The sequence below is a fragment of the Lepus europaeus genome, chromosome 20 (genome assembly GCF_033115175.1).
Source record: "Lepus europaeus isolate LE1 chromosome 20, mLepTim1.pri, whole genome shotgun sequence".
In the NCBI taxonomy this organism is placed as follows: Eukaryota; Metazoa; Chordata; class Mammalia; order Lagomorpha; family Leporidae; genus Lepus; species Lepus europaeus.
The window spans coordinates 58671136-58696944 of record NC_084846.1 but is presented as its reverse complement, the minus strand read 5'-3'; the positions used below and the strand labels follow the sequence as shown (position 1 = coordinate 58696944).

Genomic DNA, 25809 nt, shown 5'->3' with positions numbered 1-25809 from the left:
AGCTGTGACTCAGTACCACAGCACCTCGGCTGCGCTCCCTGTGGAGGCCCCTCAGCAGTGCGTCCTGCGGAGAGGACCCAAGTGTACCAAAGACACGTGAGACCAGCGGGCTGCCACCTGGCCTGCGCACCAACCCTTCGTGGCCTGAGGGTTCTGTTAGCCACCCTTACGTGTGAAGTGAACAGCCTGCTTTCACAAAAACTAGTGCTACACCACTGCTTCTTTGGGATCTTTATCAGCACTGGGATGTGAGCCCTGACAGGTCATTCGGCACTGACTTCCAGGCAACACGATGAAGACAAGGGTCCAGTGAAACCTAAAGGCCCAAGATGTTGCACAGGCGCCTGGCAGGGGAAAAGCTCTGATGCTTTTTTGTTAGTCTGTGGAAACATGGGATTTGTGCATTTAAAGCTGTATATTTATAAAAGAGGGTCCCATAGCTATTGTAATGTCACCGTTATTCCACAAGAAAGCAACCCCGCTGAGGCTGGACATCTGTGGGCCCAGCCACATGGGCTGCCGTGAGGGTGCTTGTCATGTCTCTCCTGCGCAGCTTTTTCTCGAGAGGAATGGGGTCCACAGACGAGATGTCAGAAAGTCCCTCTCCCTGGAGTGTCCAGGGGCCAAAATCCATGGCCTCTCCGTGGGGAGTCCTCCAAGATACTGGGGCGAGGCGGGCAGTGTTTTCTACTCTGTGCATTTATGGCTTCTGTAATGGACCGCTCTTCTCAAAGTCTGGCAGTGTTTGGAGTGCCCTTTAGCCATGCAGAATCGCGCAGTGTGAAGCAGCATCATTTCATGGCGGGTAAGGATGTGATTGTGGGTACTACAGCGAATCAGCCCATCAGACCGAGTTTTGGGTGAGCGTTGGACGACACTGTCACACAGCTCAAGCCAAGGACAGAAGGGCAGACAGGTAGAAAGATGTAGCCAGTCGAGTGACCAAGATCACTTAAATGTGCACTGAATGTCTTCAGGTATTGTGTATGTAAAAGGCCATTGTGACAAGATTTATTTTGACTATAAAAAGAGTTTATAGATTTGAATGCAAGGTGCCTCATGTATTTACATGCTTCCTAGTTACAGTTAGACAAACCCCACTTTGGAAGAATGCACAAATGGCTAGTTAAGTAGCAAAAGATTTCTATATATATCCATCTATCTATCACCTATCAAACATCTATTGATTATCTATCCTTCCTCACCCCAAGTACTTAAATATAAAATTATTTTTCAAATGTAAATCATTATCATGTGCCTTTTAGGAGATGTGTTTGCTCCAGAGGTATAGAGTTTGTAATAATCCTCATTGATAATAACCTTCACATGGAATGGGATAAAAAGTGGGTTTTTTTAATTACATATATTATGATTTTTGGGAATACAGTAGCTTCAGTGTTCTATTCTGGATATCAATCTTATCTCCCTTAAACTTTCTTAGGGCCATTTGTGGAATTCTTTGACAAATGTATAGTTTCAGTGGATGGTTTCACGAAGTAGCTACATGTGTACTCATGGTTGATTTTTTTCTAGAGCATTGCATCTAAATATTTATGACCTTCTATCTACTGAAGTAGGTAGAATGAACCCATAGCACTAACTACAAGCACAGCTTAATTTCCTTTTAAACATCCATCTTGGAAAGAAACGTTCAGCGGTGATGTCTACATGCCACAAGTCACCGTCGGATCATCACTAGGTAGAGGCGAGCAGCAGTTTGGCTTCCACATTTCATTGTATGCCTTTTCCCCTCTCTTCCAAGGTTTACTGTGAACGTAGCCTTCCGATTGACAGCCCTGCTGCCTGAGGTGTGCTGCAGGAAACACTGATCTGGAACACCGAGGTCTCTGGCTTAGCAGAGAGGGTGGACACCAGAGCAGGCCTAGGGACTGGCCTGGCCAGATTGACTGTCCCCTGGGCCCAGCCCCTCTTCCTTCCAGTGGGAAGAGGCATCCTCCCCCTGCAGCCTGAAAGCTCCAAATGACGCCCAGGTCCCCTGCAGCCTGAACAGAAAGAGGCCGTAGCTCCTGCCCAGGCAGCACTGGGAGGGCTTCCGCTAGTCGCTGGTAGCTGCTGTGTTTCAGGCAAACTCAGACTCTCACTGAGGAGTAACCTGTCCTTAGGGTTGTTCTAATAAAGCCGATGTGGACTTCAAATGCCCTTGTTTTTCAGCTTGATCTTGGTGCTTTATTAAGGTCTGCACTTTTCTTTCTCGCTTTAAAAAAGCATTTAAAATCCCATTGTTAAACGAGGCCGGCCCTGCATGGGACCTCTGACCGTGAGATTGACGGGGTTTCTGAAAGAAGTGGTGGAGGACAAAGTGAGAAGTTCCCTGTGCTTCTGGAAGGAGTGTTTATGTCTGTATCAGCATCGTACTTCTCATTGTTTTCTGTTCGGTCCCATGCGAGTTCTCTTGATGTAACCTTTCCATGTCTTGAGGCTACTTTACCTGTTACCTTTTGTCCCGATTTTGTCCTTTGATTTTTGCAGACACCTGTGGGTTAGAGGAACCAGGCCAGTTCTGTTCACTTCTTTGACTGTCTCGGGATCACGTATGCATTTCATCCATTCATTTCTTGTTGCCATGTACTTCTGTCTACACGCCCCCCCCCCCCCAGTTTTATCATGCTAATAAATCTCTATCTAAAGTAATGGCCATTGTACTTGACTTAAAAGAAAGGGAATTTATCGGAAGGCCATAGAGTGGCGGGAAGGGGAAAACAAAGTTCAGAAGTGACAGGAAGGAGGCGAGGCAGGATGGCTTCTGCACTGCCAATGAGGAGGCTGCGCTGGACGCCACCTGGGTAGCACCCTGGGGGGACTGGCGGGCGGGCAGGCGGAGAGCTGGACGAGCTTCCTTCGAAATGCTCTGACTCCGTTCACATCGGGTCTGCTCTGCTCGTCACGCTCCTTTCACTTCTGTGCTTTCCTCTAAAATCATCACCTAGATGTTTGAGGTCGGAGGAACTTCTCGTCCTCACGTTACTAGCTGAAGGTATATGCAAGGCAGACATTCTATGCAATGGGGCTCCCTTTCGGGCTCTGTCGCTTGTTTTTCCTCCTTGGAGGTGTGTTCAGACTAAGACTAGTCTGAGCTGGGGTGCAGCAACGTTTTTTCCTCACGGGGGAAAGCCAAGGACTAATGTAAGAAGCGTCCAGGGTTCCCAGTCTGAGAGCAGCCTGCTCGTGGCTGAGTGGGAGCTGTGGGCCGTAGAAGCACACCTGCTGGGAGCTGCTGGCGCCTGCTCACAGCCTGCGCCCTGCAGGGCAGGTGTGTGTCATTCCAGGTAGGGCCTTCCTCCCACACCTGCAGACGCGAGACTTCTGTTCACGTCTTGTTCATTGTCTTGTCAGAGCCCCCAAAGTCTTCTGGTTCAGTTTAGTAGGGAGTATTTTTGAGTTTATAGCCTGACAAATTGTAAGCATCTCACGATGGGATTTGACGGATGCTTTCAGAACCTTCCTGCCTCCAAAGTAGCCCCACTGCCAGCTCCTTTAACAGCTGTGCAGTGCTTCCCCCACATAGGAACTTGCCCTGTCACAGAGGCCAGCCCCTCGGCGTGCAGAGTGGAGGTGGGAGGCACGTTTCTCCTCTCACACTGGCGCGTTGACATGGATTTTGCAACTTGGGAAGCCACTGAGAGGGTCCCCAGGGTGTGAGATCTGGGATGGGGAGAAGATAAGCAGCAGTGATCCCTGGGACAGCTCAGCAGGGCTCAGGAGCAGACAACCGGGACACCCACAAGAAGGGCCCACAGCCAAGAGGGCCACTTGGCTGTGCTGGGGAGCGGGGCTGCGGGCCTAAGGCAGGTCCGGTACTTTGCAGTTAGAGTGTTGACTCTAAATAGTCATGGCCCAGTCCCTCAGGGGCTGGTCGCACCTGCCTGGGGTGCATGCCCACCCCACTGTTCATACGGGCCGGGCCTGTCCTCCTGGGGGTTGTTTCAAGGCCTGCAGGGTCTTGGTTGGGACATCATCATTTCATGTTACTAATTATCCTTGAAATCAGAACCAGGCAAAACGTGTGCTCTGTTGTTTTACAAAAAGGCATACAATGAGACTAAGCCATCTTAAGATAGTGAACATACAAAATGATCAATAATGTTTCAAAGAATTTCTGAAGGATATTTTCCTGTCTTGTTTGAAATACACACACACACACACAACTAAGCGACATTTACCTGAGCTTAGCGTCCTTATTTTTGAAGTTTCAGGCTCTGATTTGTGTTTTGATGGTTAAACTCTAAAATAATGCAAATAGCCCCAAATCTTTAAATATAGTGGTGCTAAGTTATAGCAGGTAACCACACCATAGACAGAGCTGATCCGAGTAATACCTTTAGTGATGATACAAGAGTTCCTGCTAAATTATACATGTGTAATCACTGCCTGATAAGAAACCCCACTTTTTTTTTTTTTCTAATCCAGCACAAAATCAAACTGTGAGTCTACAACCAGTGTTTTTAATGGGTAAAAAAAAAAAAAAATACCCAACACTTTTGTTTTGTATGGGACACTTTTTTTTTTACACTAACTGCAAAAGTGCTTAGCAAAAGGTTTATTCAGGACCACTCAGCATGTGCTCTTTTTTAACTTGCTAGAAGACCTGCCCCTCCCAAAGAGCACTCCCAATGCCACCTTCTTTCAGAAACCTAGTGTGCCACCTACACACAGCAGCCTACACGTTAGCTGATGTAGGTCTGCACACGTGTTTCCGTGTCTCTCATCTGCGAGGGGTGATGTCATCTACATCCCGTGCAAGCCACTGTGGTTTCACCTTCGGTGACCAGGCCATCCTGTGTATATACTTAGATGTGCATTGTTTTAATGTTCTTTCTGCTACTGTGCACTTGGTTTTTCTGCTGCTTTACAACTCCCTGGGTTTTGGCAAGCATCAACTTAAATGCACATGGTGACTGCTTTCCCGAGCAAGCGTGATTTGTTTTACAGCTGTCAAGTTACAAACCGTTCTCACATTGTAGGCAAACAAAATCTCACTGTTGTTTAAGGCCACTGTAATTTAAGGTTCGAGTTTTTGGCACAATTTTATTAGTATTCACTTGTGAAGCTAGTAAGATCCCACAGTTTTCTATGTTACTCTCATTGTAACATCAATAAAGTGACTTTCAATAAAAGATTTATGTTATTTTATGCACGACTCCCTCAGAGGCGTTTTTCCTCCAGTGGGTTTCTTTCAGAAGCTTTGCAGGGGGTATGCCGGGGGGGTTCTTTTCTGGTTCACCCTCTCCTGGCAGACCATGATCCAGGGAATATGACCCTTTGGTGAAGCGTCATGCCATTCATTGGGTGGTTTCCACAACTGGGTGGCAGATGGCTGTTTCCTTTACTTTCCCACTTGCCTTGCCTCACAGACACTTCCTCACCCCCATGAAGATCAGTTCCCTAGGCCCTGTCTTGTAGCTTGCCTGTGCTGGATTCTATAGAGCACTGAGCCTTGGTCAAGGATTCAGTTAGGTGCCTGAGTTCACTGCCTAACACCGGTTCTACTTGGCCTCTTCATGTTCTCCCAAGCAGCCTTGCTGTGCCACTGACAGGTGCCCTGCCTTCAGCTCCCGGTCTGCACTGGAAACAGAAGTCAAAGTCCTGTTTTAATGTGAGAAAAACAGAAGTCGCTGACAAAGGGTTTGTCCATTTATTAAGAGGTTAAAAAACAACAAAGCCTGATGGTGATGGCATACAGCTCCATTTCTTCTATTTGCAGTGTGTTAGGCGGAGAATAATACATTCAGATGAACTCTGCAAGAGTAACACACTCTACTGAGCCAAAGCGGAGTTCAGCTGGGAGACAGTGGAAGGCTGAGCTCATGGACCAGATACTGCCTGGAATTTGATGAGGTCATCATGCTAAGCGCAGCTCCAGCTCCAGCGTGGACCCATGGGAGTGAGGGCTTCGGTCAATGTCTCCTGTGGTGCAGATCCACACTCGTTATCCCCTGGTGGCACCAGGCCCAGGCAGCCATGGTCCCATGCAGGTGAACGTGTTAAGTAAACCATGCATCTCTTGAAGCATGAGACCAAACAACATTAAATTCTGCTTTGGTGTGATTCATGGAAATTAGGTCTCCAAGCAGTTGAAGTATGCAAATTTGAGCTCACCGCTTTCCCATGTTCACCTGGATGCCTTTACCAAAGAAACAGTTTGAAAGATGTGGGTGAGGCTGCAGTGGGAGCGCACAGTGAGACACAGAACCACATACAATAGACACAGATGACGGAGATTCAGTAACAGACACTGCAATTAAAGGAATGGGGTGAGGACCGGCACTGGCGCATCGGGTCAAACCACACCGCCTGTGATGCCGGCATCCCATAAGGACTCCAGCTGTTCCATTTCCTATCCAGCTCTCCGGCAAAGTGCCTGGGAAAGTAGTAGAGGATGACCCAAGTGCTTGGGCCCCTACCACTCAAGTGGGAAACCCAGAAGCTTCTGGTTCTTGGCTCCTGGCTCAGCCTGGCCCAACCCTGGCTGTTGCAGCTGACTGGGGAGTGAACCAGTGGATGGAAGAGCTCTCTGTAACTTTTTCAAGGCAAATCTCAAAGAAAAAAAAAAAAGGAACAGGGGTGACTTCATCAAATTTGTCAAGCAAAGGAAACCACCTAACAGCAGGGACTTCCCAAAGACCGAAGCCCCCGGCTGTTGGAAGCAGCTGTGCAGGAGGTGAGGCAAGGTGTTTCCAGAGGCATGGTTTTGTGATACTTCAGCACTTCCCCAAAAACAGAATCAGAACCACGACTGACTGAGCATCCTTGGGATTTACCAAGCAATAGGGCAGTTCCCATGTGGCCTGAGGCCTCGGTCAGCCAACGCCTTCTACTTTCCTGCTTCTACTTGGGAAATTCCCATTTCCTTAAACTCTAATTTACTCAGAGGAGCCTGGAGAGTTTAAGCCAAAGAGCAGGTATTGGGATGGACTCTGAAGGGGAGCTCCCTGCCCCCGGACCTCTGGGCATCCGCTCTGGCCCTTTACTGGACAGTCCAGGCTCACTCCACGCCGCATGGCCTCAGGCAGTGTATCTGGGATGCAAGCTGGATTGACTACGTGGCATCCAACATCCACAGTGCTGATTTGTCACCTGGCCAGAATTACCTGAATTAAATGTCAGGGTTGCATAAATACACATCAAATCAGAGAATATCCATGTATATAGCAATATTTTAAAAATGTACATTAGTGAAATGAGACTAGAGATGCTTAGAAAAAATTTTAATTTTCATTTGTTGGCAACTAATCATCTAACTCATTTAACTATTCATTAACTCAAGCACTGTGCCCTAAAAAAGCACTCTGCCAGTAGGAGAAAATAAACTCAGTTCACTTTGAGTGAATTCACTTTGCTGTATAACTATATTGCAGTAAAAAGGCAAACCAAAACAGTTTTAAATTTAAGACATAGAAACATTGTTGATCCTTTTTAAATCAACATATTTCATACTTAGAACGGCCCAGGAGGTAAGCCTTAACTTCCTTCCAATGATGGAGGAACTGAGGCTCCAGGTCATCTACAATGACCACATCAAGTTAAGAGGCACAAACAGGATTAGAATCCAGAGCTTCCTGGAATGCCTGTGATTACAGAATCAGTGTGTGCTGGGGCAGGGTGCAGAGCAGCCGTGAGCCTCGCGGTCACGATGTCCCTGTCTCACACCGAGTACCTGTGCTGGGTTCCTCACTCTGGTTCCAGCCCATGAGGACTACATCAGTGATGGCTCAAGTAACTGGGTTCCCACCATCCACATGGGACACCCGGGTTGTGTTCCTGGCTCCCAATGTCAACCAGGCCCAGCCCCAGCATTTGAAGTGGGAACTAGTGGATGGGAGCTTGTCTCTCAAAAAAATAAATAAAAATTTCCATTATAAATGTAATACCTGCTTGTTAGAAAATATTCGAACAAGGAGTAGGAAAAAACAAACTCATGATCCAGACTCCCAGTGGGAGCCAGATCACTCCTAGTATTTTTGTTTATGTTTTAAAGCATGAAAACATGGCATACCCAAATTGGTATATTATTTAAAAAATTAGCATTTTAGAAGGAACACATATATATTATAGTAAATTTGGAAAACACTGAAATGTACAAGGAAATTCAAGAGACCCAGAATTGCATTAGCAAAAATTAGCTGTAGTTAACATTTTCCTATTTTCCCTTAGTCTTTTCTTGTCATTTTTTTTTTTACATATTTCAGTTTCTAATGTACAAGATTTAGAAGTACAGTTAACAGGTGTAAATGGATGATGAGGAAGGAGGAGTTGGTGCAGACAGCATGTTACTGAAGTAATCAAATAGGGATTCTTTTTGAAATGTTTATCCTTTATTTCCATCTACTTGAAGAGTGAGAGAGAAAGAGAGGTATCTTCCATCCACTGGTTGATTCCCTAAATGTTCTCAGTAGCAAGGACTGGGCCAGGTCAAAGCCAGCAGCCAGGAGCTCCATCAGGGAAGCAAAGGCCCAAGTACTTGAACCATTGCCTGCTGTCCCCCGGCCCAGGCTGCAACCAGAAAGCTGGATCAGACACAGAGTAGCTGGAACTTGAACCAGCACCCCTACATGGGATGTGGGGGCGCACTTCAATGCTCACTCCTCAAAATAGGCTTTAAAGAGTCAAAAACTAATCGCTCATGTTGTCTGTTCAAAAAGTCATCAAAACATGTGGAAGTCTTCAAGCCTGACTCAGTTTCCCGTAGGTGAACATGGATGACTTATGTTTTGCATTCAAGTGGAGCTAAATCATTTACACCAGAGTATTGCATACTGTCGACACTATATGAAAGCCTGCCTAGGAGAGCAAAGATAACCGGTGTCGTCCAATTCATGATTTTTAGAATCTCTCAATGAAAAACAAATAACGCGCCTTCAACATGTTGCATATATAAGGTTAGATAAATGAGAGAGCAGGAAAATAAGGTGTGACTTGGAATGGCTCCAGGAAGTTCCAAACGGTATAACAGATCTTCTATTTGTCAAGTTCCAAAGAATTTATTATCAAAACTAAACACAACAGCTTTACAACAGCGGTGAGCATAGCAGTGGTGCAGGTTCCCACCTGTCACGGAGGCCAGGCGTCAGCGTGGGCAGGAGCAAGCTCCGGCCGGAAGGCGGAAGGCAGCACGGCGCACCCGCTTCCTCCAGGGTCACACACTCATGACGCACTGAATGAACTGCAAGAGAAGACCAGGGTTACAGCACGGACCTGAGCTCGCCTTCCCACAGCCCATTTTAGCCGCTCACATGGTCCCTTTCTAACATCTGAAACAGACCCGCAGCTTTCCAAGATACGAGTACATGATAAATGGGGAGGCTCGCATTCCACAGAGCAGTGGAACAGAAAATCCAATGGGTTTCTCACAGCACAGCTTACGACAGGAAGCAAACAGTACTCCAATGACTAAAGAATTAGCTCAGTTCCAAAACTAAGATTCCAGAAATGGTCACGGTCACAGGTACTTACCCACAGATAGAAATAATGAGTTTAGGCTCTCGTATCACAGTTTCAACCCTCCACTCTAAGGAAGCACCTTTAAAGAGTTTATTCCCTCAAAATCTGCCACATAGAAAATCAGATCTACAACACATGCATGCACAGCAACAGCAGCCAGCGCTTCTCCAGCAATTCAGAAACCGAATTGAGAAGCAAAGAGATGCGCTGTGAAACGCTGGTTTCCCCAGTAAGACGTGGACACAGACGCTGCTCTCCGTCAATGTTCTTTTTTGTTCTCCCAACATCTGCCTGCATGGGCAAGCTGGTTAGCCCTATTTTAGACAAAGGAAACTGCACCATCAGGACATTCAGAAATCTCTCACGCGGCCCCGTGTGGGGCCAAAGCCGATACCCTCTATCCCCAGGCTGCCTCTCCAGCTTGGCAAACAGTGACAGGCTGCGTCAGCCCAGAGGCTGGTGAACACCAGAGAGAGAAGCTTATTTACACACACACACCCTTTGAAAAGTTCACTCCTAACTACAGCTGCTAAACTGAAAACGTGCTTCTTCGCATTTTGTAATAGAGAAACGGCTTAGGATATTCAGTGACAACAGAAATGTCAGTGCTAAAAGTGATTCTTTTTTAAAAAACAATGGCTGAGCAAAAGAAACAGCTGAGTATCTCCCTGGCTTTGTCACACACGACCCACAGCTGGCCATTGAAGAGGGCGCCTGGTGGCGTGGCCCCATCCTCGCTCACTTTCGGTAGGTAACTGGTTGTGGGTTGTGTGTCCGCCTTCCACCGCTGACGAACGTGGACAGGTGGAGGACAGCCCTGGGCCTCTGAGGCTCCTTCCCAACAACTGAGTGAGGAATGCAAGGATGGAAAGCAGACACAGTAGCTGCGTGTTTTCCAAGGACGTTTCTGGGCAAAATCTCACAACAATGCCAGTCAAAAAGGCATTACCACCACACCCTGAATGACCCCGCTAATAAGGACTCTGAACCCAGATCGCTTAATGCAAATCAAAAGTGTTTTAACTATGGATGACACTAGTGATACATGAAATTTAAAAAGTTTGCGTGGTAATTCCTGACCATATAATAAGCCCTCATTTCTCTGGCCTGATCAGATATCCTTAACAGCTAACTTGAAAGGATTGCCCATTGGGCACACATCTTCTCCATCCGTTAGCTCTTAAGTTACTGAGACTTACGTCATCATACGGGAAATTCACAACACCTTGCTGACCAGTATCCCGTCTTCGAAAGCTGTCTGTAAAACAACACAGTGAAACTTATAAGTGTTCTTCATATAGCTTTCCTAAAATCATAATAGTTAAATTATTTTGGAATTGGGTTCAAATTGCAGTAACACTTAACCCATACAACCAGTCATGAAGCAAAGACCAAGGTGAAGAAGTTAAGCATGAAGCCAAGTGACACAGTGAGCAGACTGCCCAGTTGTCTTTTTCAAAGTGGAGCTGGAACAAAGTATTGCACCATGGAGCTGTAAAAGCTTGCAACTTCCAAGGCCATTGCATTTCAGACTTCTTAACAATGTAGATAGCGCTTAACTAGCACACAAAAGCTGGAGCCCCTACTATGACAGATGGGCTGTGATTAACCATCCTACCCATTTCGGCTCTGCCCCAGTGAGGATTCACTTTAATTTGCTCCTTTCAACGATTTCACATTCCAGGCTGAAAACCCTCATAAGCTGATGTTCTGGAATATTTTAGTAAGATTTAGTGAAGATTATTTTAGAGGCAGATTACTTACTAACCTAAAAAAACTTTTGGACACAATTTGGTCGGATACACCTAATAGCACTGTCAGACATCCAACTAAACCAAGGGGGGATAATGGGGAGAATGAAAGTACAGAGGCACTGAACGTGACACGTCGGAGGAGCTGTGTCTTCCAGGCTCTTGGGGTGGGGGAGCGCGACCTCACGGGACGCACCTGTGAGGGCCCTCAGCTTGACACAGCAGGCGATGTAGTCATCGAAGGTGATCTTGCCGTTGGTGCTGTACCGTTTTGCAATTGCGTTCACAGCCTGCGGACTCAACCTGAATCCTGAAAGGGAGAAAAACTGTCCAGCGGAAGAACTCAAGGACTGCCAAAAGTGACCATGACAGAAGAACCAAGCACAGTGTTCTAAGGTGCTGAATTCACTTGGGCTATGAGGACACAACAACCACGAAGAACGCAGAAGCTGCCTTCAGGAGCTCTTATTTTGAGAATGAAAAACAGAAAGAACGGAGTCCTCCCAGTTCACAAAGCAGGGTGGCTCCACTCCCACACCTAAGTGACCCGCTGGTTTCGCGCGCTTTGTGCTGGGTCGGCCATACGCACCCATTGCTGTCAGCGCCTTCTGCAACTCCTGTGGCTCCACGGTTCCACTCCTGTCGCTGTCAAAACTGATGAAGTGTTGTCTCCAGCCATTCAGCACGGCCCAGAGTTCTTTAAATTCAGTGAAACCCATGGTGCCAGACATATCTCTCTGAACCGCCATCAAGGATCACAGCTTCTTTATTTTGCAATGTTTTCTAATGATTGCATGCAAGTTCAAGGATAAGAGGCACTCATTGTTCTTTCTGATAAAATGGCTAAAAAAAAAGTCACTGCAGATGCTTCTTGCTATAATAAGAACAATAAATTGATGATAAAACAAAAAAAGATACGACAGAAAGGGCCCCTGGAGGAAAAACTCTGAGTAACCATAGTAACTGTGGGGAAAGATAAGCTGTGAGAGCCAATGACCAAGAACTGGCAAGCACCACTGTGAGCCCACGCAAAGAGCCACTGTGTTACAGGAACGGGGTGCCCAGGCGGTTCATCCTCAGCCCTGGGCCCTCTTTGGCTCAAACATCCCCTGTGAAACCCTCCTGTTCCCAAGGACTACAATTTCCGGGAAACAAGGTGGGAAGGAAGACGCCATGAGGGAGGTCAGCATGAGGAAAACTGAGTCCAACAACCAGGATGTGAAAAATCGCATCGCTTGGAAGTCAGGTGTCACTCATACAGAGCAGGCAACGTGACCGACAAAAGCTTTTCTGACCCCCTGGCTTCTGTAAGGGGGAACTTCCGAAAGTTTGTGCAGAAATGGAATTCAAAGATAATTTTGGTGCAAGAAAATTTTGAAATCTATGCATAGGTTTTTTCACATGTACTTTCCATGAACTTTTTAAAGTACCCTTGGCTTGTTTTACTTCGACTCTTCCTTGTATGTCCGAATAACATTCTACTTACTAAACCTCCTTTCCTTCTCCTTTTTTCGTATCAAATCACATCCTAAAAGGTAAATCATTTCAGAAGGCTTCAGAGTGGTCATTTGTCTCTTCACGTTGACTGGGTTTTAATTCTGAGATAACGTCCCTTAAGGGTGAAATTTTTTGCAAGGAAACAACATTCTAGACAAGACTCAAAGTAAAGGATACATCCAGCATGGAGACCATAAGGCGACAAGTCTCCAGGTTGAAAGCTGGTAAGAAAACGACACGAATACATTAACACAGCTTCAAATTCCACCCTACACTGAGCACATTCAAATTGATTAGGATGTGGTTATTCATACACTTTTGTTTTTATACACAACTCACTGTATACATGGCTGAATTTTATGGAGTTTTGAAGTGCATTTCTTGGCAGATACAATTCCTTCTAGAAAGCAAATCTGATTTTAATGACTTCAGTCGGCACTTATAAAAAAAGGATTGCACAGCGCATCCAAACATCCTTGCCTTTGACACTGCCGTCGGTGAGTTCGGTTCACCCTAAGGAGCCACTTCTTTTCCCTCCCGTGGTGGGCAGGAGGGTACGACTGCCTTGACTACAGCTAGCTGGTTCTGCTCCTTTTCTGTGTGGTCACTTGTTTTGCTTTTTCCTTTAATGAAAGGCACTGCGTGGTGCCCTCCTGTCTCAAGCAGCCCGTGGCCTCTCCCCCTACGCAAGCAGCTCACCCTGCACAGGAGAGCGGAGAAGTGTGCGTGTTAGAGTTGTGTGCTGAGTCCGGGAAGGCCCGATGACCGACGCGGGGAGTGTTCTCAGGATATGTCAGAACTCACTTAATGCGAGCAAAGCGCAACACACCGCTTGGGTGTGGCCCCCAGTAATCTACCTCAAACCTCAGGATGGTGACCGCAAACCCACCCAAGCTCTTCTGCTGTGGGATGGGAATCAGTGACTTTGCACAGGTGAGAAGGAAGCTGTGAGGCTGGAAGGCACCGGTGACAAGGCCACACGGGAAAGGCTAGTGTACACCCAGCAAGCTGTTAACTCACACACACAACTCACACAACCTCGAGAGGGAGGGGGAGGCTGGGGGAAGCGACACACACAGGGGTGGGGGAGGGAGGGTCTTATCTGTTGGTTCACTCGCCAGGTGCGTCTAACAGCCAGGACTCAAGCCAGGAGCCAGGAACTCAATTCAGGTTTTCCACGTGGGTGACAGGAACCCAGCCACCTGAGTCATTACTGGCGTGTACCGGGGTCTGCACTGGCTAGACCCTGAGACTGGAGCTAGAGCCAGGAACTGAACCCAGCCGGTCCAACGTGGAACCCAGCTCCAGAAGTAACATTCCTTCCAGCTCTGCCTAGCTTCAGTCTTCCTCCAATAACCAAGTGAGGACTGAGCTAACTTTCATTACCGCCCCGTCACCCAGCAGTACACACTGCAGGTTTTCCGCACTTAGCACAGCCCTGTGTGGGGCACGTGGTTTACTGACTTAAAAGACTGAGCACTGTTTCTATGTTGGCCCCTCAGTCTCAGGACCCACAGGCAAGGAGTCCCGGAGGTGAGAGCAGGAGGCAACACTTTCCTACACTCTGGGGAGACAGCCGATGACTCTTCGTTCTGACTTCAGAGTAGCGGGGGTAGAAGTTCCTCTCATCTCCACCAGGGACTCTCAACTCCGGTGCTTCTCAGAATCACCTGGAAGTCACGACTCCTGGGCTGCACCATAGACCGATCACATCAGGGTCTCACAGTGGGTACCCGGGGGTGGTAGTCTTTGAAATGCTTCTCAGCTGATCCCAGCCAGCAGCCAAGGTTGATCAACACTACTCAGAGTGACTCCTGGATCAGCCGTATTAGCAACACCTGGGAGCTGGTGCGAGCTGGAGGCTCTCCCAGCGACGTTAGCCCCGAGTTGTAGCAAGATCTCCAGGTGAGCACGCTCACCGCTCACGGCGAAGCAGCTGGTTCCGCCTGGCCCGCATCCCCTGGAGTCTCATGACAGGTGGATCAGGTCTCAGCCTGGCCCTCCTGACGGAGAAACACGAGGACGGCGCGTGGCCTGCTGGTTTCTGCAGGCTTCCCAGGTAAGGCTGATGCGGCTAAACCTCCAGCCCCATGGCCCTGGGCGGTTCTGCAGCAGCTGGGCGGTTCACAGCAAGGTTAGTGAGCGGCTGGGGGGACAACTTGCGTCTCCAGTTTTGTGACTGAGCAGCCATCCGAGCCAGAAACCTGGAAGCGTCCTCAGTGTCCTCACCCCTGGTACTCTGGTTTTGGATTCATCACCAGCCAGCATTTCTCTCCCCTGCACCGCTCCAGGGACGCCCCCCCCCCCCGGGGGGGGTCTCCCTGACTCCTGCCCTGCTGAGCTCCTCCCATGGCCCCCAGTTTGGTGTTCAGCCTGCAGCCAGAGGTGTCTGTGCGTTCCTGTATCCGGCCCTGGGTGGGCCCCAGCTGCTCTCAGCATGAAGCCCCAGCACCGTCATTGGCGCCGAATGTCCCACACACGTGTGCCCCATGGAGCTGGTCTCTGCATGCAGCCCAGGGGCTCCCTTCCGTGGGCGTTCTCAGTTCTGTGCCGGAGCCAGGCTCTCTCTGGGCCTGCTGTCCGTGCGCCTCCGTCCGCCTGGTCCCCACCTCCCACGTGCTCCCTGCTAGCTTGGCCCCAGGGGCTGCTGACCTGTCACGTCTCCCTGGTTTAGATACTGATTCTGCGAGGAAAGTGCCTGGCGCCTGTGATCCCAGCGCCTTCCAAAATGGCCCACTGCCCTGTCAGTAGCTGTACCCCCAGCAGCAAGCACACATACATGTCCATTAAAAATGTGCTGGCTGGCCAAGTAAACAGACCGACGAGGCTGAATTCTCTCTGCGCAGGAACCGTCCACCCCTCAATCTCTCTACTGCCCTCCCAGTCTAAGGAGGAATGTGTTTTCCGAATCCAGTCTTCTTATGGCTACTTAAAAGTAATACATACTCTGAAATCGAAACACCACGAAGGGCAGGGGGCAGTGATTTCTCCATTTTAGAAAACTTTCCATATTCATGAATGTAACAGCTACCTGTTAAGTATTTAACCCCCTGCTCCATCATGCGGGTCCCTAGGAGCCGGGTTTAAAAGACCAATGGCAGGGCAGGTGTTGTGATGCAGCACTTAGACCATCACATCCCATCCTGCAGTGCCTGGGTTTGAGTCCCAGCTCTGTTCCTGATTCCAGCCCCCTGCTAATGTGCACCCTGGGAAGCAGCTCACATAGTTGGGTCCCTGCCACCCACGTGGGAGATCCAGAATGAGCTCCCAGCTGCTGGCTTTGGCCTGATCCAGCCCTCGCTGCTGTCAGCATTTCAGGAGTGAAGCAGTGATGGGGAATCTCTTCCTCTCTCTGCCTTTTAAATAAATAAAAATACATTAAAAAAAAGATTTTTATCTATGTATTTGAAAGGCACAGAGAGGGAGAGACAGAGAGAGAGAGAGAGAGATCTTTTATGCACTGGTTCATTGCCCAAATGGCTGCAATGGCTGGAGCTGGGCTGGTTCGAAGCTAGGAGCCAGGAGCTTCTTCCAGGTTTCCCACATGGGTGCAGGGGCCCAAGGACGTGGGCCATCTTCTGCTGCCTTCCAGGCCATAGCAGAGAGCTGGATTGGAAGAGGACCAACCCGGACTTGAACCGGCATCCATATGGGATGCTGGCATTGCAGGCAGCGACTTTACCTGCTGCACCACAGCGCCGGCCCCAGTAAAATAAATTTTTAAAAGTTAAAAAATGGGCCGGCGCCGCGGCTTAATAGGCTAATCCTCCACCTTGCGGTGCTGGCACACCGGGTTCTAGTCCCGGTCGGGGCACCGGATTCTGTCCCGGTTGCCCCTCTTCCAGGCCAGCTCTCTGCTGTGGCCTGGGAGTGCAGTGGAGGATGGCCCAGGTCCTTGGTCCCTGCACCCCATGGGAGACCAGGAGAAGCACCTGGCTCCTGGCTATGGATCAGTGCAGTGTGCCGGCCACAGTGCGCTGGCCGCAGCGGCCAATGGAGGGTGAACCAATGGCAAAGGAAGATCTTTCTCTCTGTCTCTCTCTCTCTCTCACTGTCCTCTCTGCCTGTCAAAAAAATAAATAAATAAATAAAAAGAAAAAAGAAAAAAAAAGTTAAAAAATGAATACCAACGGCCCTGTACTTTCTGCACTACAGACAACTGACACGACACAAGCAGGCTGCAGAGAACGGTAAGCAAATCCGCTCCACGGTGGCCCTGGGGACTCGGGAAATGTGGCCTGTGGGCAGCACTGCTCTAAGTGCCGCTGCCCCACTGAGACTGTGGGAAGGATTATTCTCTGAGGTTAGCAACCCCTGTGTACATCCCACTTTAAAACCTGCCACACCCTTCGGAACAGCCTGTGCGTCTCCTCTCCTCCTTTTGGTAAACCCTGTAGTAGGCCTCCCTTGTTCATCTTTGTTGTGTGAGATTCACCATGAACAATTTAAATATACTGCCTGCACAAGTAAAAAACAAAACAAAACAAAACACTCCTCATCCATAAAGCGTTTAGGGTGAGATTCAATGACAGACGCTACAAAGGTTCTCCTGTATTAATTTTCCCCAAGTAGGAAACAGTAAAAGGAAACTAAAGTCAGCATAAAGAATGGATGATGAAGTTAGAAGTTCAGGTAACTCAAGGACAGCCATCTGGTACCCATGCCTTGTGAAACAGCCCAGAATGCATCCTAAATCCTCAGGTGTGAATTCTGGTTTGAGCATTAAAATTCACAGCTCACCACGGAATTAGGGCTTCACTTTGTGTTCTATCTCCATTAACAACCGGCAAAGGAGTACACAGGTAGTGCCCTGTGGGCAAAGACACTGTCTTCCACCCTGGAAGCCTGTCACGGTCAAGGTCAGATCTGGGGCGAGAGCAAGATGGGCGTGTGTGGCGTGATGGCGGCCCAGCCAGGAGGCAGTATCTCGGCTCTGTTCTCGCACAGGAGCTCGGGCCACAGGGCTCAAAGGCAGGCAGGCGGGGAAGGGCACTGACGACTGACTGACGGCAAGGCAATCCTGCCCGCGGGGAACCCAGAGGAGGGAGAGCCATGCGCGTAAGGCGGTGTGGCGGTCAGGAGCCAGGAAAGGCTCTTCCTGCTTGGCCTGGGCAAGCATCAGTGGAAAGAGGCGAGCAGGGCCCCGGTGCCGGCAGCACGCCCAGGGCTGGGACCAGAGGCACAGGGCCGGCCACTCGCAGCGCTGAGTGACACCAGGCTCGGGGCCCAGCAAGCTCGTGGCAAACAGCAGTCACTGTTAGCTGCTGGCCTGAACCACAGCGGAGCTGGTGGATTTCACCTCAGCACCTCCACTGGTGCGAAGGAGGCCGCAGGCACTGCCTGCCTGGCTTACATGGTTCCAGAGACACCGACCTCAGATCTAAGAATGCAACCGACGGGCAGGCCCAGCGGCACAGTTCACCAGGCACGTCTCAAGTCAGCGTGGTGAGATAATAACCACACTTTGCTTTAAAACTGCTAAACTTGGCTGGCTCGGAAAAGCTCGGTGCCCCTGAAGTCGGCAAGGAGAAGTAACAGCTGAAATACGGGGCGCGAGCGAGTGTGCAGAGAAACCCAGGACGGTCAACTTACGTTTGTAGCCTCCGGCAATGCCGGACTGCGTCAGGCACCGCTGCAGCTCATCAGCATCTATCTGCCCGTCCTTGCGAGAAAACAGGGAGAGGTCTCAGAACAGCGAGCTGCGCTTTAAAGTTCTTTCCTGCCGCGTTCAACGCAGCAGTCATAACAGGAATAATAAAAGCAACCATCATGCGTGAGCATTTTTGTAAAAGAAACTCTTCCCAAAAGGCGGCATGCCACATCATCCTTCCAACTACTCTCTTCTCAGTCTGAGCAAGGAACGTGCCAAAGCTGAGCATTTTAAGCTTATTTATGGAGCTGCCTAAAAATCTCTTTTCTCTCATTTCCATCTCTCTCTCTCTCTCTCATTTCCATCTCTCTCTCTCTCTCTCATTTCCATCTCTCTCTCTCAGTGGAGGAGGGGGACAACAGGGTACAGAGCAGCCATCAGTAAGTAATCGGCTTGGTTCAAACAGGAGAGGCCTCTGATCACCTTTTCCTGGGATTTGATGGCTTTGCAAGGCATGGTTTTACCTGGAAGGTACACTGGATGGGTTCCCAGGGCTCATTCATTGGCTGAACTAGCTCAGAACTAAATATACGTTGTTTGCAGGGGTTTTAAAATAAAGTTCCCCCATCCTCAAGTATGGTAAGTCATAAATGACGAACGGGGGCCGGATGAGCTGAGGCCAGGGCGGCTGAAAGCTAAGCAGGTGGAGTCACTTACACACTGGGAGGCGGCAATCTAAGAACGCTCGTCTTGAGGTCTGCCTTGTCTTGTGGTTTCAAAGATACAGATCGATAACAGATTCGGCAGATACGTAAGAGGAAAGTCTTCCTGGTTTAGACTCAATTTTCCATTCAAATTCTAAAGCTGCATTTCTTAAGAGTGCTACCTTCAAAGGCGGTCCTAGGTCTTCATCCCATAACGTTCTGTAGCATTTTCACATTCAGTGCCTGCGACTTCTAGCTTTTGATCACAAGACTAAGCTGAACGTACAAGAGCAAACACCCCTTCTGGACACGCCTGTGTCAGAGCAGCAGTGGATCTGCCGCACTCAGCAGCCGCACCAGCTGGGGACTGTGCTCCCTCAGGGTAAGCCAGCAGCTGTCATGCAACCTGCAGAGGTGAGAGGTCTTGGGGAACTGACCTGAATTCTGACTCTAGGTCAACAGGCCACACCACCTGATAGGGACACGAAAGAGCCGACATGGGGACATCATCTGGTTGTCACAGGATTAACTTCCTGACACCACGAGGAGTAGTACCTTTCTTATTTGGAAGCTGCTGGGTTTTTACCATACCTACCTATTTCATAACGAGGTAAATGCTGCAGAATCAAATTCAATGCAAAGAAATGCATTAGAGCCTGTTTACGTAATTACTAATACATGTCTTTACCTTGTGCAGCCCAGGGCTTATGTTCACCAGAGCTTGAATTTCTGCTCTTGAAAGCCCCCTGGCCCCCCAAGGATTCACTCAAGGACGTTCCAGCTCCCTTACACATCCACGAAGTGTACTTCCGCTCCTCTGGCCTGCCCAACTTCACCCGCATTCAACCAAGGTTACTTCTGAACTGAGCCCACAGAACACCAGTAACATCCAATCCTAACTTTATTACAAAATGACGACCCGAAGCTGGAAAAAACAACTTTCCTTCCTTCTTTGGGAGAAAGGAAGCAACACATTTCTAGAACCAAGTTCATTTTTTCCCGGTCCCACTGGCTCAACAGCTAACACAAGTGCAAACTTTGAAAAGGAAAAAGTGGAAAAGCCAACCTGTCCAGCTACGGCAGCAAAGTACCCGTAGAGAGGATCCTGAGTTTGTGCAGGAAACGAGGGTCCTCCGGGAGCCCCTCCGTACTGTGGGATAGAAACACAGAGGGTCACCTGCGGAGCCCAGGGTTCTTCGCTCGGCACAGGGCTTGGGTGCAGAGCCAGGCCATGCCGGCTGCCCTAAACCTGGGGCTGACCTCCCCCACCCCACCCCACCCCTTTTCTTCCATTCGCATCCCACTAGAACTTTAAGAACCGGCAGCTTGGACCTCGAGGGGATACCGCGCCTGGGCGGCGATTTGAACCTGCAGGTTCCTGGGGCGAAGGTAGCCTGGGCTGGTGACTTAAGGGCAGAGGGTGGAAGGGTTGTGCTCTGTCCGTGCAGCTTGTGGGTGCCGTCAACAGGTCTCGGGCTCCTCGGAGCTCGGGAGCTGGCCGGCGATCCGGCCTGGCGCGCAAGGGGGCCCGGATGCGGGTGCCACGGCGACCCCGACTCGGCCCAGCTGCCGCTCCCTACCTTCTCGGAACGGAGAGCGGTAGATGGCAGGGCTCTGCTACACTAAAATGGCTTCGGGGGAAGCCGGAGGGAGGAGGAAGAGGAAGCCAACACCCAGTGTGCACCATTTAGTGCCGCCAGATACCCAACCGCTGCAAGGTGGGCGTGTTGGGTCCCAATGCCCCGTGCGCCAGGAGGAGCAGGGGCAGAGGGAAGAAGGGAGCCGGACACAGGCGCCGAGCGCGGGGGGCTGGAATGAGGGCGCGAGCGCTCAAGGGAAAGCCGGGGCTGTGGACGCCGGACGAGCCTCCCCGCAGCGCCTCTAAGGCTGCCTCTCGCCGGGCGGCCGAGCCCGAGGCCAGCACTTACCCCGCCTGCATAGTACCCGCCGCCAGCACCAGGGTGCCCGGGGTACGACATGGTGCCGAATGCGCCGCCGCTGCCACCGCCCTGTGCGCTCCGCCTCCCCGCCCCTGGGCGCCGGGCCGCCCCCGAGCGCACCACGCCGGCTGGGGGGGGGGACACGCACGCGAGCCGCCTCCCAACCAGGGGCCCCCGGGGGCCGGGGCTCCCGGGCCTGGACCCTTGCAATGCGCTGCGTTTGTCGGGCCAAGGCGGCGCGCGGGCGAAGGGCCGGGGGTGACCGCGCGCACCTGCCCCGCGACGCCCGCCCGCGCTCGCCTCCCTGCGCGGCGATGGCACGTTCCGGCGCCGTCCAGCGCCCGCGGGCCTCTGTGTGTGCTTCCTAATTGGCTGTCTTCTGGCCCAGCCGTGTGCCTGGGGAGCTTTACTGGGAGAGGCGAACCCGCCGTCCGCAGAAGGCAGGGTGCGGTGGGAGACGGAGGCACTGGGGGAGCAGATCCCGGACAGCGCCCCTGGGCGCCGGGAGTGGACTCCGGGCGCTGCGAGCGGGGGCCCGGCCGACGGGGCGCGCCTGGCAGCGAGGGGGCGTTTTCTGTGCGGTGCGGCCTGGCCCGGGTCCTTGTTAGGGAGTGAGTGGGTCGCGTGACCTGGGTGGTTCTGGAAGAACGGTCCCTCTCCTCGACATGACTCGGCAGAGCAAGCCAGCGCAGGGCGGTGGGCCGAGAGAGCTCCGCTCGGGTTCCCCGGAAAACTTTTCTCTGCGCATTCGGCTTCACCCGGTCCAGTTATCCGCCGCAGTTCAGACGTAACATGTGGGTTTGTTTTGTGTCACTTCAGTGACACAAGAAATTGGTTGCTTGCCCTTGACTGTTAAGGACTAGAATTATTATTTTAAAGATTTATCCACTGGTTCACTCCCCAAACGGCCGCAAGGGCAGGAGCTGGGCCAATCTGGAGCCAGCAGTTTCTTCCGGGTCTCCCACGAGAGTGCAGGGGCCCAAGCACTTGGGCCATCTTCTGCTGCTTTCCCAGGCCACATGAGAGCTGGATCAGGGCTGGCTTTAGCTCATTCGTTCCTTCGTCTACTGAATCAGAGAGCTGGATCAAAAGTGGAGCAGCCAGGACTCGAACTGGCACCCATGTGAGATGCCAGCACTGCTTTACCTGGTCCACCACAGTGCTGGTCCCTAGACTTACTCTTTTTAAAAACATTTTGAGAATTAAAAGATGTGGGTGTTCGTAGTAGGGGTGTGCGGCGATCCTGCCCTGGGCACCTGCCCGTGTGCTGCTGTGCGTGACTGCGCATGCGCGGGGTGCTCCATTCCGTGTTCCTGGGCTGCCACCTGCGCGTTCCTCGTTTTCTTCTTGCGTGTAACTTCCCTCACAGGCCCTCTCCTGAGACCCCCGTCCTCATCCTGAACCCCGAGGGAAATTCCAGTGGTTCCTTTGTAGGAAATGAACGCTACGTGGCCTGCTTTGCGTGGGAGTCGGGAAGCAGGTTCCAGGCAGACGTCAAGGTGGATGAGAAATCCGGTCAGTCCCCTGCCTCTGTTTTCACCTGGAGCTGCGCTGAGGACCAGCAGGGCAGGGCAGGACTCAGGGTTGAGTGCGGTCTCTTTTAAGACTCACGTTAGAAAGAAATGCCAAGCATATAAAACATGAGTAATGCAACATCAGCTTTGTGGGCAAGAGACCGCGCTAATTACCATCTTGGCTGTCGTTAGAGATTTTCCTGCTGTTCCTCTGCGAAAGAGCTGGGTTTCAGCAGAGTCGCATGTGAAAAATTTGGAGGCCAGCGGCTGCTTTGGTTTATGAATGGAATTGTGGCATCTCGACATATGTATAAGCAGAACATATTTAATATGTGCCAGGCGCTCTTTTAAGTGTTTTATATGTTTTCCTGATCCCCATAAAGCTCCTGAGTGTGCACTATTACCGTCCTCATTGCAGAGCTGGGAACAGAGGAGCTGAGCGAACGTGCCCAGGTGGAAGAGCACAGTGCAGGCTGTGGGCGCCTCTGCCCTGCACCAGGGAGCAGCAAGCTTTGTAAAGGGCCAGGTAGGAAGTGCTGTAGGCTTTGAGAAGTTCCCCTGTCTCACCTCATCGGTGTCCATGGACAACCCTTAAAGGCATGGTGTGGCTATGTCCCAGTACAGCGTGATTTTTATGGCCACAAATTCGAATTTCAGATAATGTTCACATGCTGATATTATTCTTCATTTTATTTTCTTGAATGATTTAACATGTAAGTAGCATCCCTAGCTCCTGGCTGGACGAGGACAGGAGGTGGGCCAGATTTGACTTCAGGCAGTTTTCCAACTCCTCCCAGAAACGCCTCCGGCGTGCTGGTTCTGACTCAGGGGTGTAGGGGCTTACCGGATGGTCTGCATGGAGCAAAGGCTGTAGGGAGTGGTGGCTGAGTCACCCTAAGGAACGCCAGCCTCCTGGGCTGGGGTCCGTGTTCTGGGGGAAATCTTCAGAGTCCTCCCCACTGCCCAGGAAGACCAGCAGGAGGTGTGCTGGGAGACCCTGGCTTGGCCGTCTGCCTCTAACACAGCCAGCGGCCATCACCGTGACAGGCTTCATGTCGCCAGGCTGTTGTGAAAGGTTTATCCATGTAATGTGGATCCTTTGAGTCATAAACTGTTATGTTATCCGAAAAACTCCAGGAAAGAATGAAGACTGCAAAAGAGGACTCTAAACATACGAGGTGCCGGGTTCTTTTATTTCTCTTCTTTTCATTCGTTCTTTCTCTCTTTCTTTTTTTTTTTTTTTAAGATTTATTTATTTGTTTGAAAGGCGGCTTTACAGAGGCAAAGGCAGACAGAGAGAGGGAGAGGTCTTCAATCCACTGGTTCACTCTGCAAATGGCCACAGTAGCTGGAGCTGGGCCAATCTGGAGCCAGGAGCTTCTTCTGGATCTCCCACGCAGGTACAGGGGCCTAAGGACTTGGGTCATCTTCTACTGCTTTCCCAGGCCATAGCAGAGAGCTGGATTGGAAGTGGAGCATCCGGCTCCCATATAGGATGCCGGCACTGCAGGTGGCAGCTTTACCTGCTACGCCACAGTGCCAGTTTTAATATTCATTCCTGTGGCTGGGGTAGAGGTGGAAAGTGAGAGAAGTGTTCCTACGGCTCTGGTAGGTGCCAGCTGTCCTCTTGGAGGCTTCCTTTAGGCGTTACACAGAAAGCACTGCTCGAAGGAGTTGTAGGCGCTCACACTTAGTAGATGAGGGCACTGGCTTGTAAATAACTTTCCAAAGGTACACCCCAGATTTTGACTCCCAATGTCTAAGTTTAATGCATGGATGTTTAAAAAAAAATAAAAACAAGTTACAAAGGCTCCAAACCAAGCTTACATCCCCCCCCCCCCCCCATCGTATTGTTCCTGAGGAATTAGGCAGGGGAAGGGCTACACATAAAAAATCTTACAGGTAGAAAAGTCCTGTGTGCAGGACCACAGCTCCCTTGTGTGTGAATTTTCAACCAAATAAAAACTCCAGTGAGACAAGAACTCACCCTCCTTCCACATCACAGAATCTTTGCTGTGGATGCTGCAGTCCACAAACCCAGCGATAGCACAGCCTGACCACCTGCTGGCAAAGCTGGAACAGGAATTCCAACCTGGCGCGTACAGTCTGGGGATCTGGAATGCAGTGCTGTTTGTCCTAACAGTTTATTGAACACTAGAAAAACACCGTGGCAGCGACACAGCTTTGCCACGGGGTTCAGGGTGGCGGCAGTGGCATGGGTTACAGAGATAGATGTTTGCAGATAGGAGATGGAGCATGTTTGTTGCAGGAAGACATACCTATCACAGAACACTTTTTTTGAAGTTTTACAAGGTTCATTTATTGGAAAGGCAGAGTTATGGAGAGACACACAGAGACAGAGAGAGATCTTCCATTCACTGGTTCATTCCCCAAATGGCTGCAATGGCTGGGGTTGCTATGCCACAATGCTTGCCCCCACAGAAACCTTTGAATCACATGCTCCAGTCACACAACTTTATAGCAGCCATAGAGAAGGCAAATGGCTGGGCTACGCTCTTGCAGGGCTGACCTGGCTGGGTGGAAAGGTCGCACCCCAACGAGGTGTAGCTGTGATAGTTCCTGATCTGTTTTTCGGACAGGAGCCCTCCCCAATCCAGCGTGGATGCTCTCTGTGACCTTGGGGAAAAGTTGATGTAAACAGGTATAGTGTCCAGGTAGAATTTCCTCATTCAGCCAAGTGGAGGAAGAACAGGTATAGCTAAGGAACTGCAGTTTGTTTCACCATTTCCTGCAGGTGAATGAATGAATCATGGGTCTAGCGTTTCAGGAACGGTGAGCAAAGGCATTTGCCACGCGAAAGCTTCCATTTTCTTTGAGTTCCAACCTGGGTGTGGCACCTTGTGATTTAAATATTTCTACCTTAAAGAGAAACTCACATCTCCAGGTATGAGTGTTTAATAACAATACAGGTAACCAGTAAACAGTATCCCTGTTTTCTAAAGATTTTTGGTAGAAGATTGCGGAGTTGGGAATAAAAGGCACTTTTTTATCTCTGATTGTCCAGAATAAGAGCTCCAGTTTCATGTAATTGTGTAATTCTTTCCAAGAGATAGTGCAACTGCCAGCATTGATCTTTTAGAGCTTGCATGGGAAGTATTTTAGTGGCTTCCGGCAGTGCTGATGGCCCAACCAGCCCTCGCTGTCTGTACTTTGTCTGAGAAGCTACAATTCATGAAATTATTGTTTGGACAAGGAAAGGATCCATTGTGCTATGTTTTAATACTGTAGTCAAATGTACTGTAATATATATTGTAGTACTGTAGTAAAATACACTATAATACACTAGATACCACACTAAATATAGTAAAATACACTAATAATAAAACTGTAGTA

The 25809-nt window shown here is 50.1% G+C and overlaps 1 protein-coding gene across 1 annotated transcript; it reads right to left on the bottom strand.

Moving 5' to 3' along the window:
• Positions 1–5637: 5637 nt before the first annotated feature.
• Positions 5638–21021, bottom strand: SRI (sorcin). Its single transcript, XM_062178047.1, has 8 exons — positions 20930–21021; positions 20068–20151; positions 18300–18369; positions 12885–12928; positions 11800–11947; positions 11407–11520; positions 10659–10717; positions 5638–9181 (listed from the first exon to the last, which is right to left on the bottom strand). The coding sequence occupies exons 1-8, from the start codon at positions 20978–20980 to the stop codon at positions 9155–9157; spliced, it is 597 nt and encodes a 198-aa protein (XP_062034031.1). The 5' UTR covers positions 20981–21021; the 3' UTR covers positions 5638–9154.
• Positions 21022–25809: the final 4788 nt, after the last annotated feature.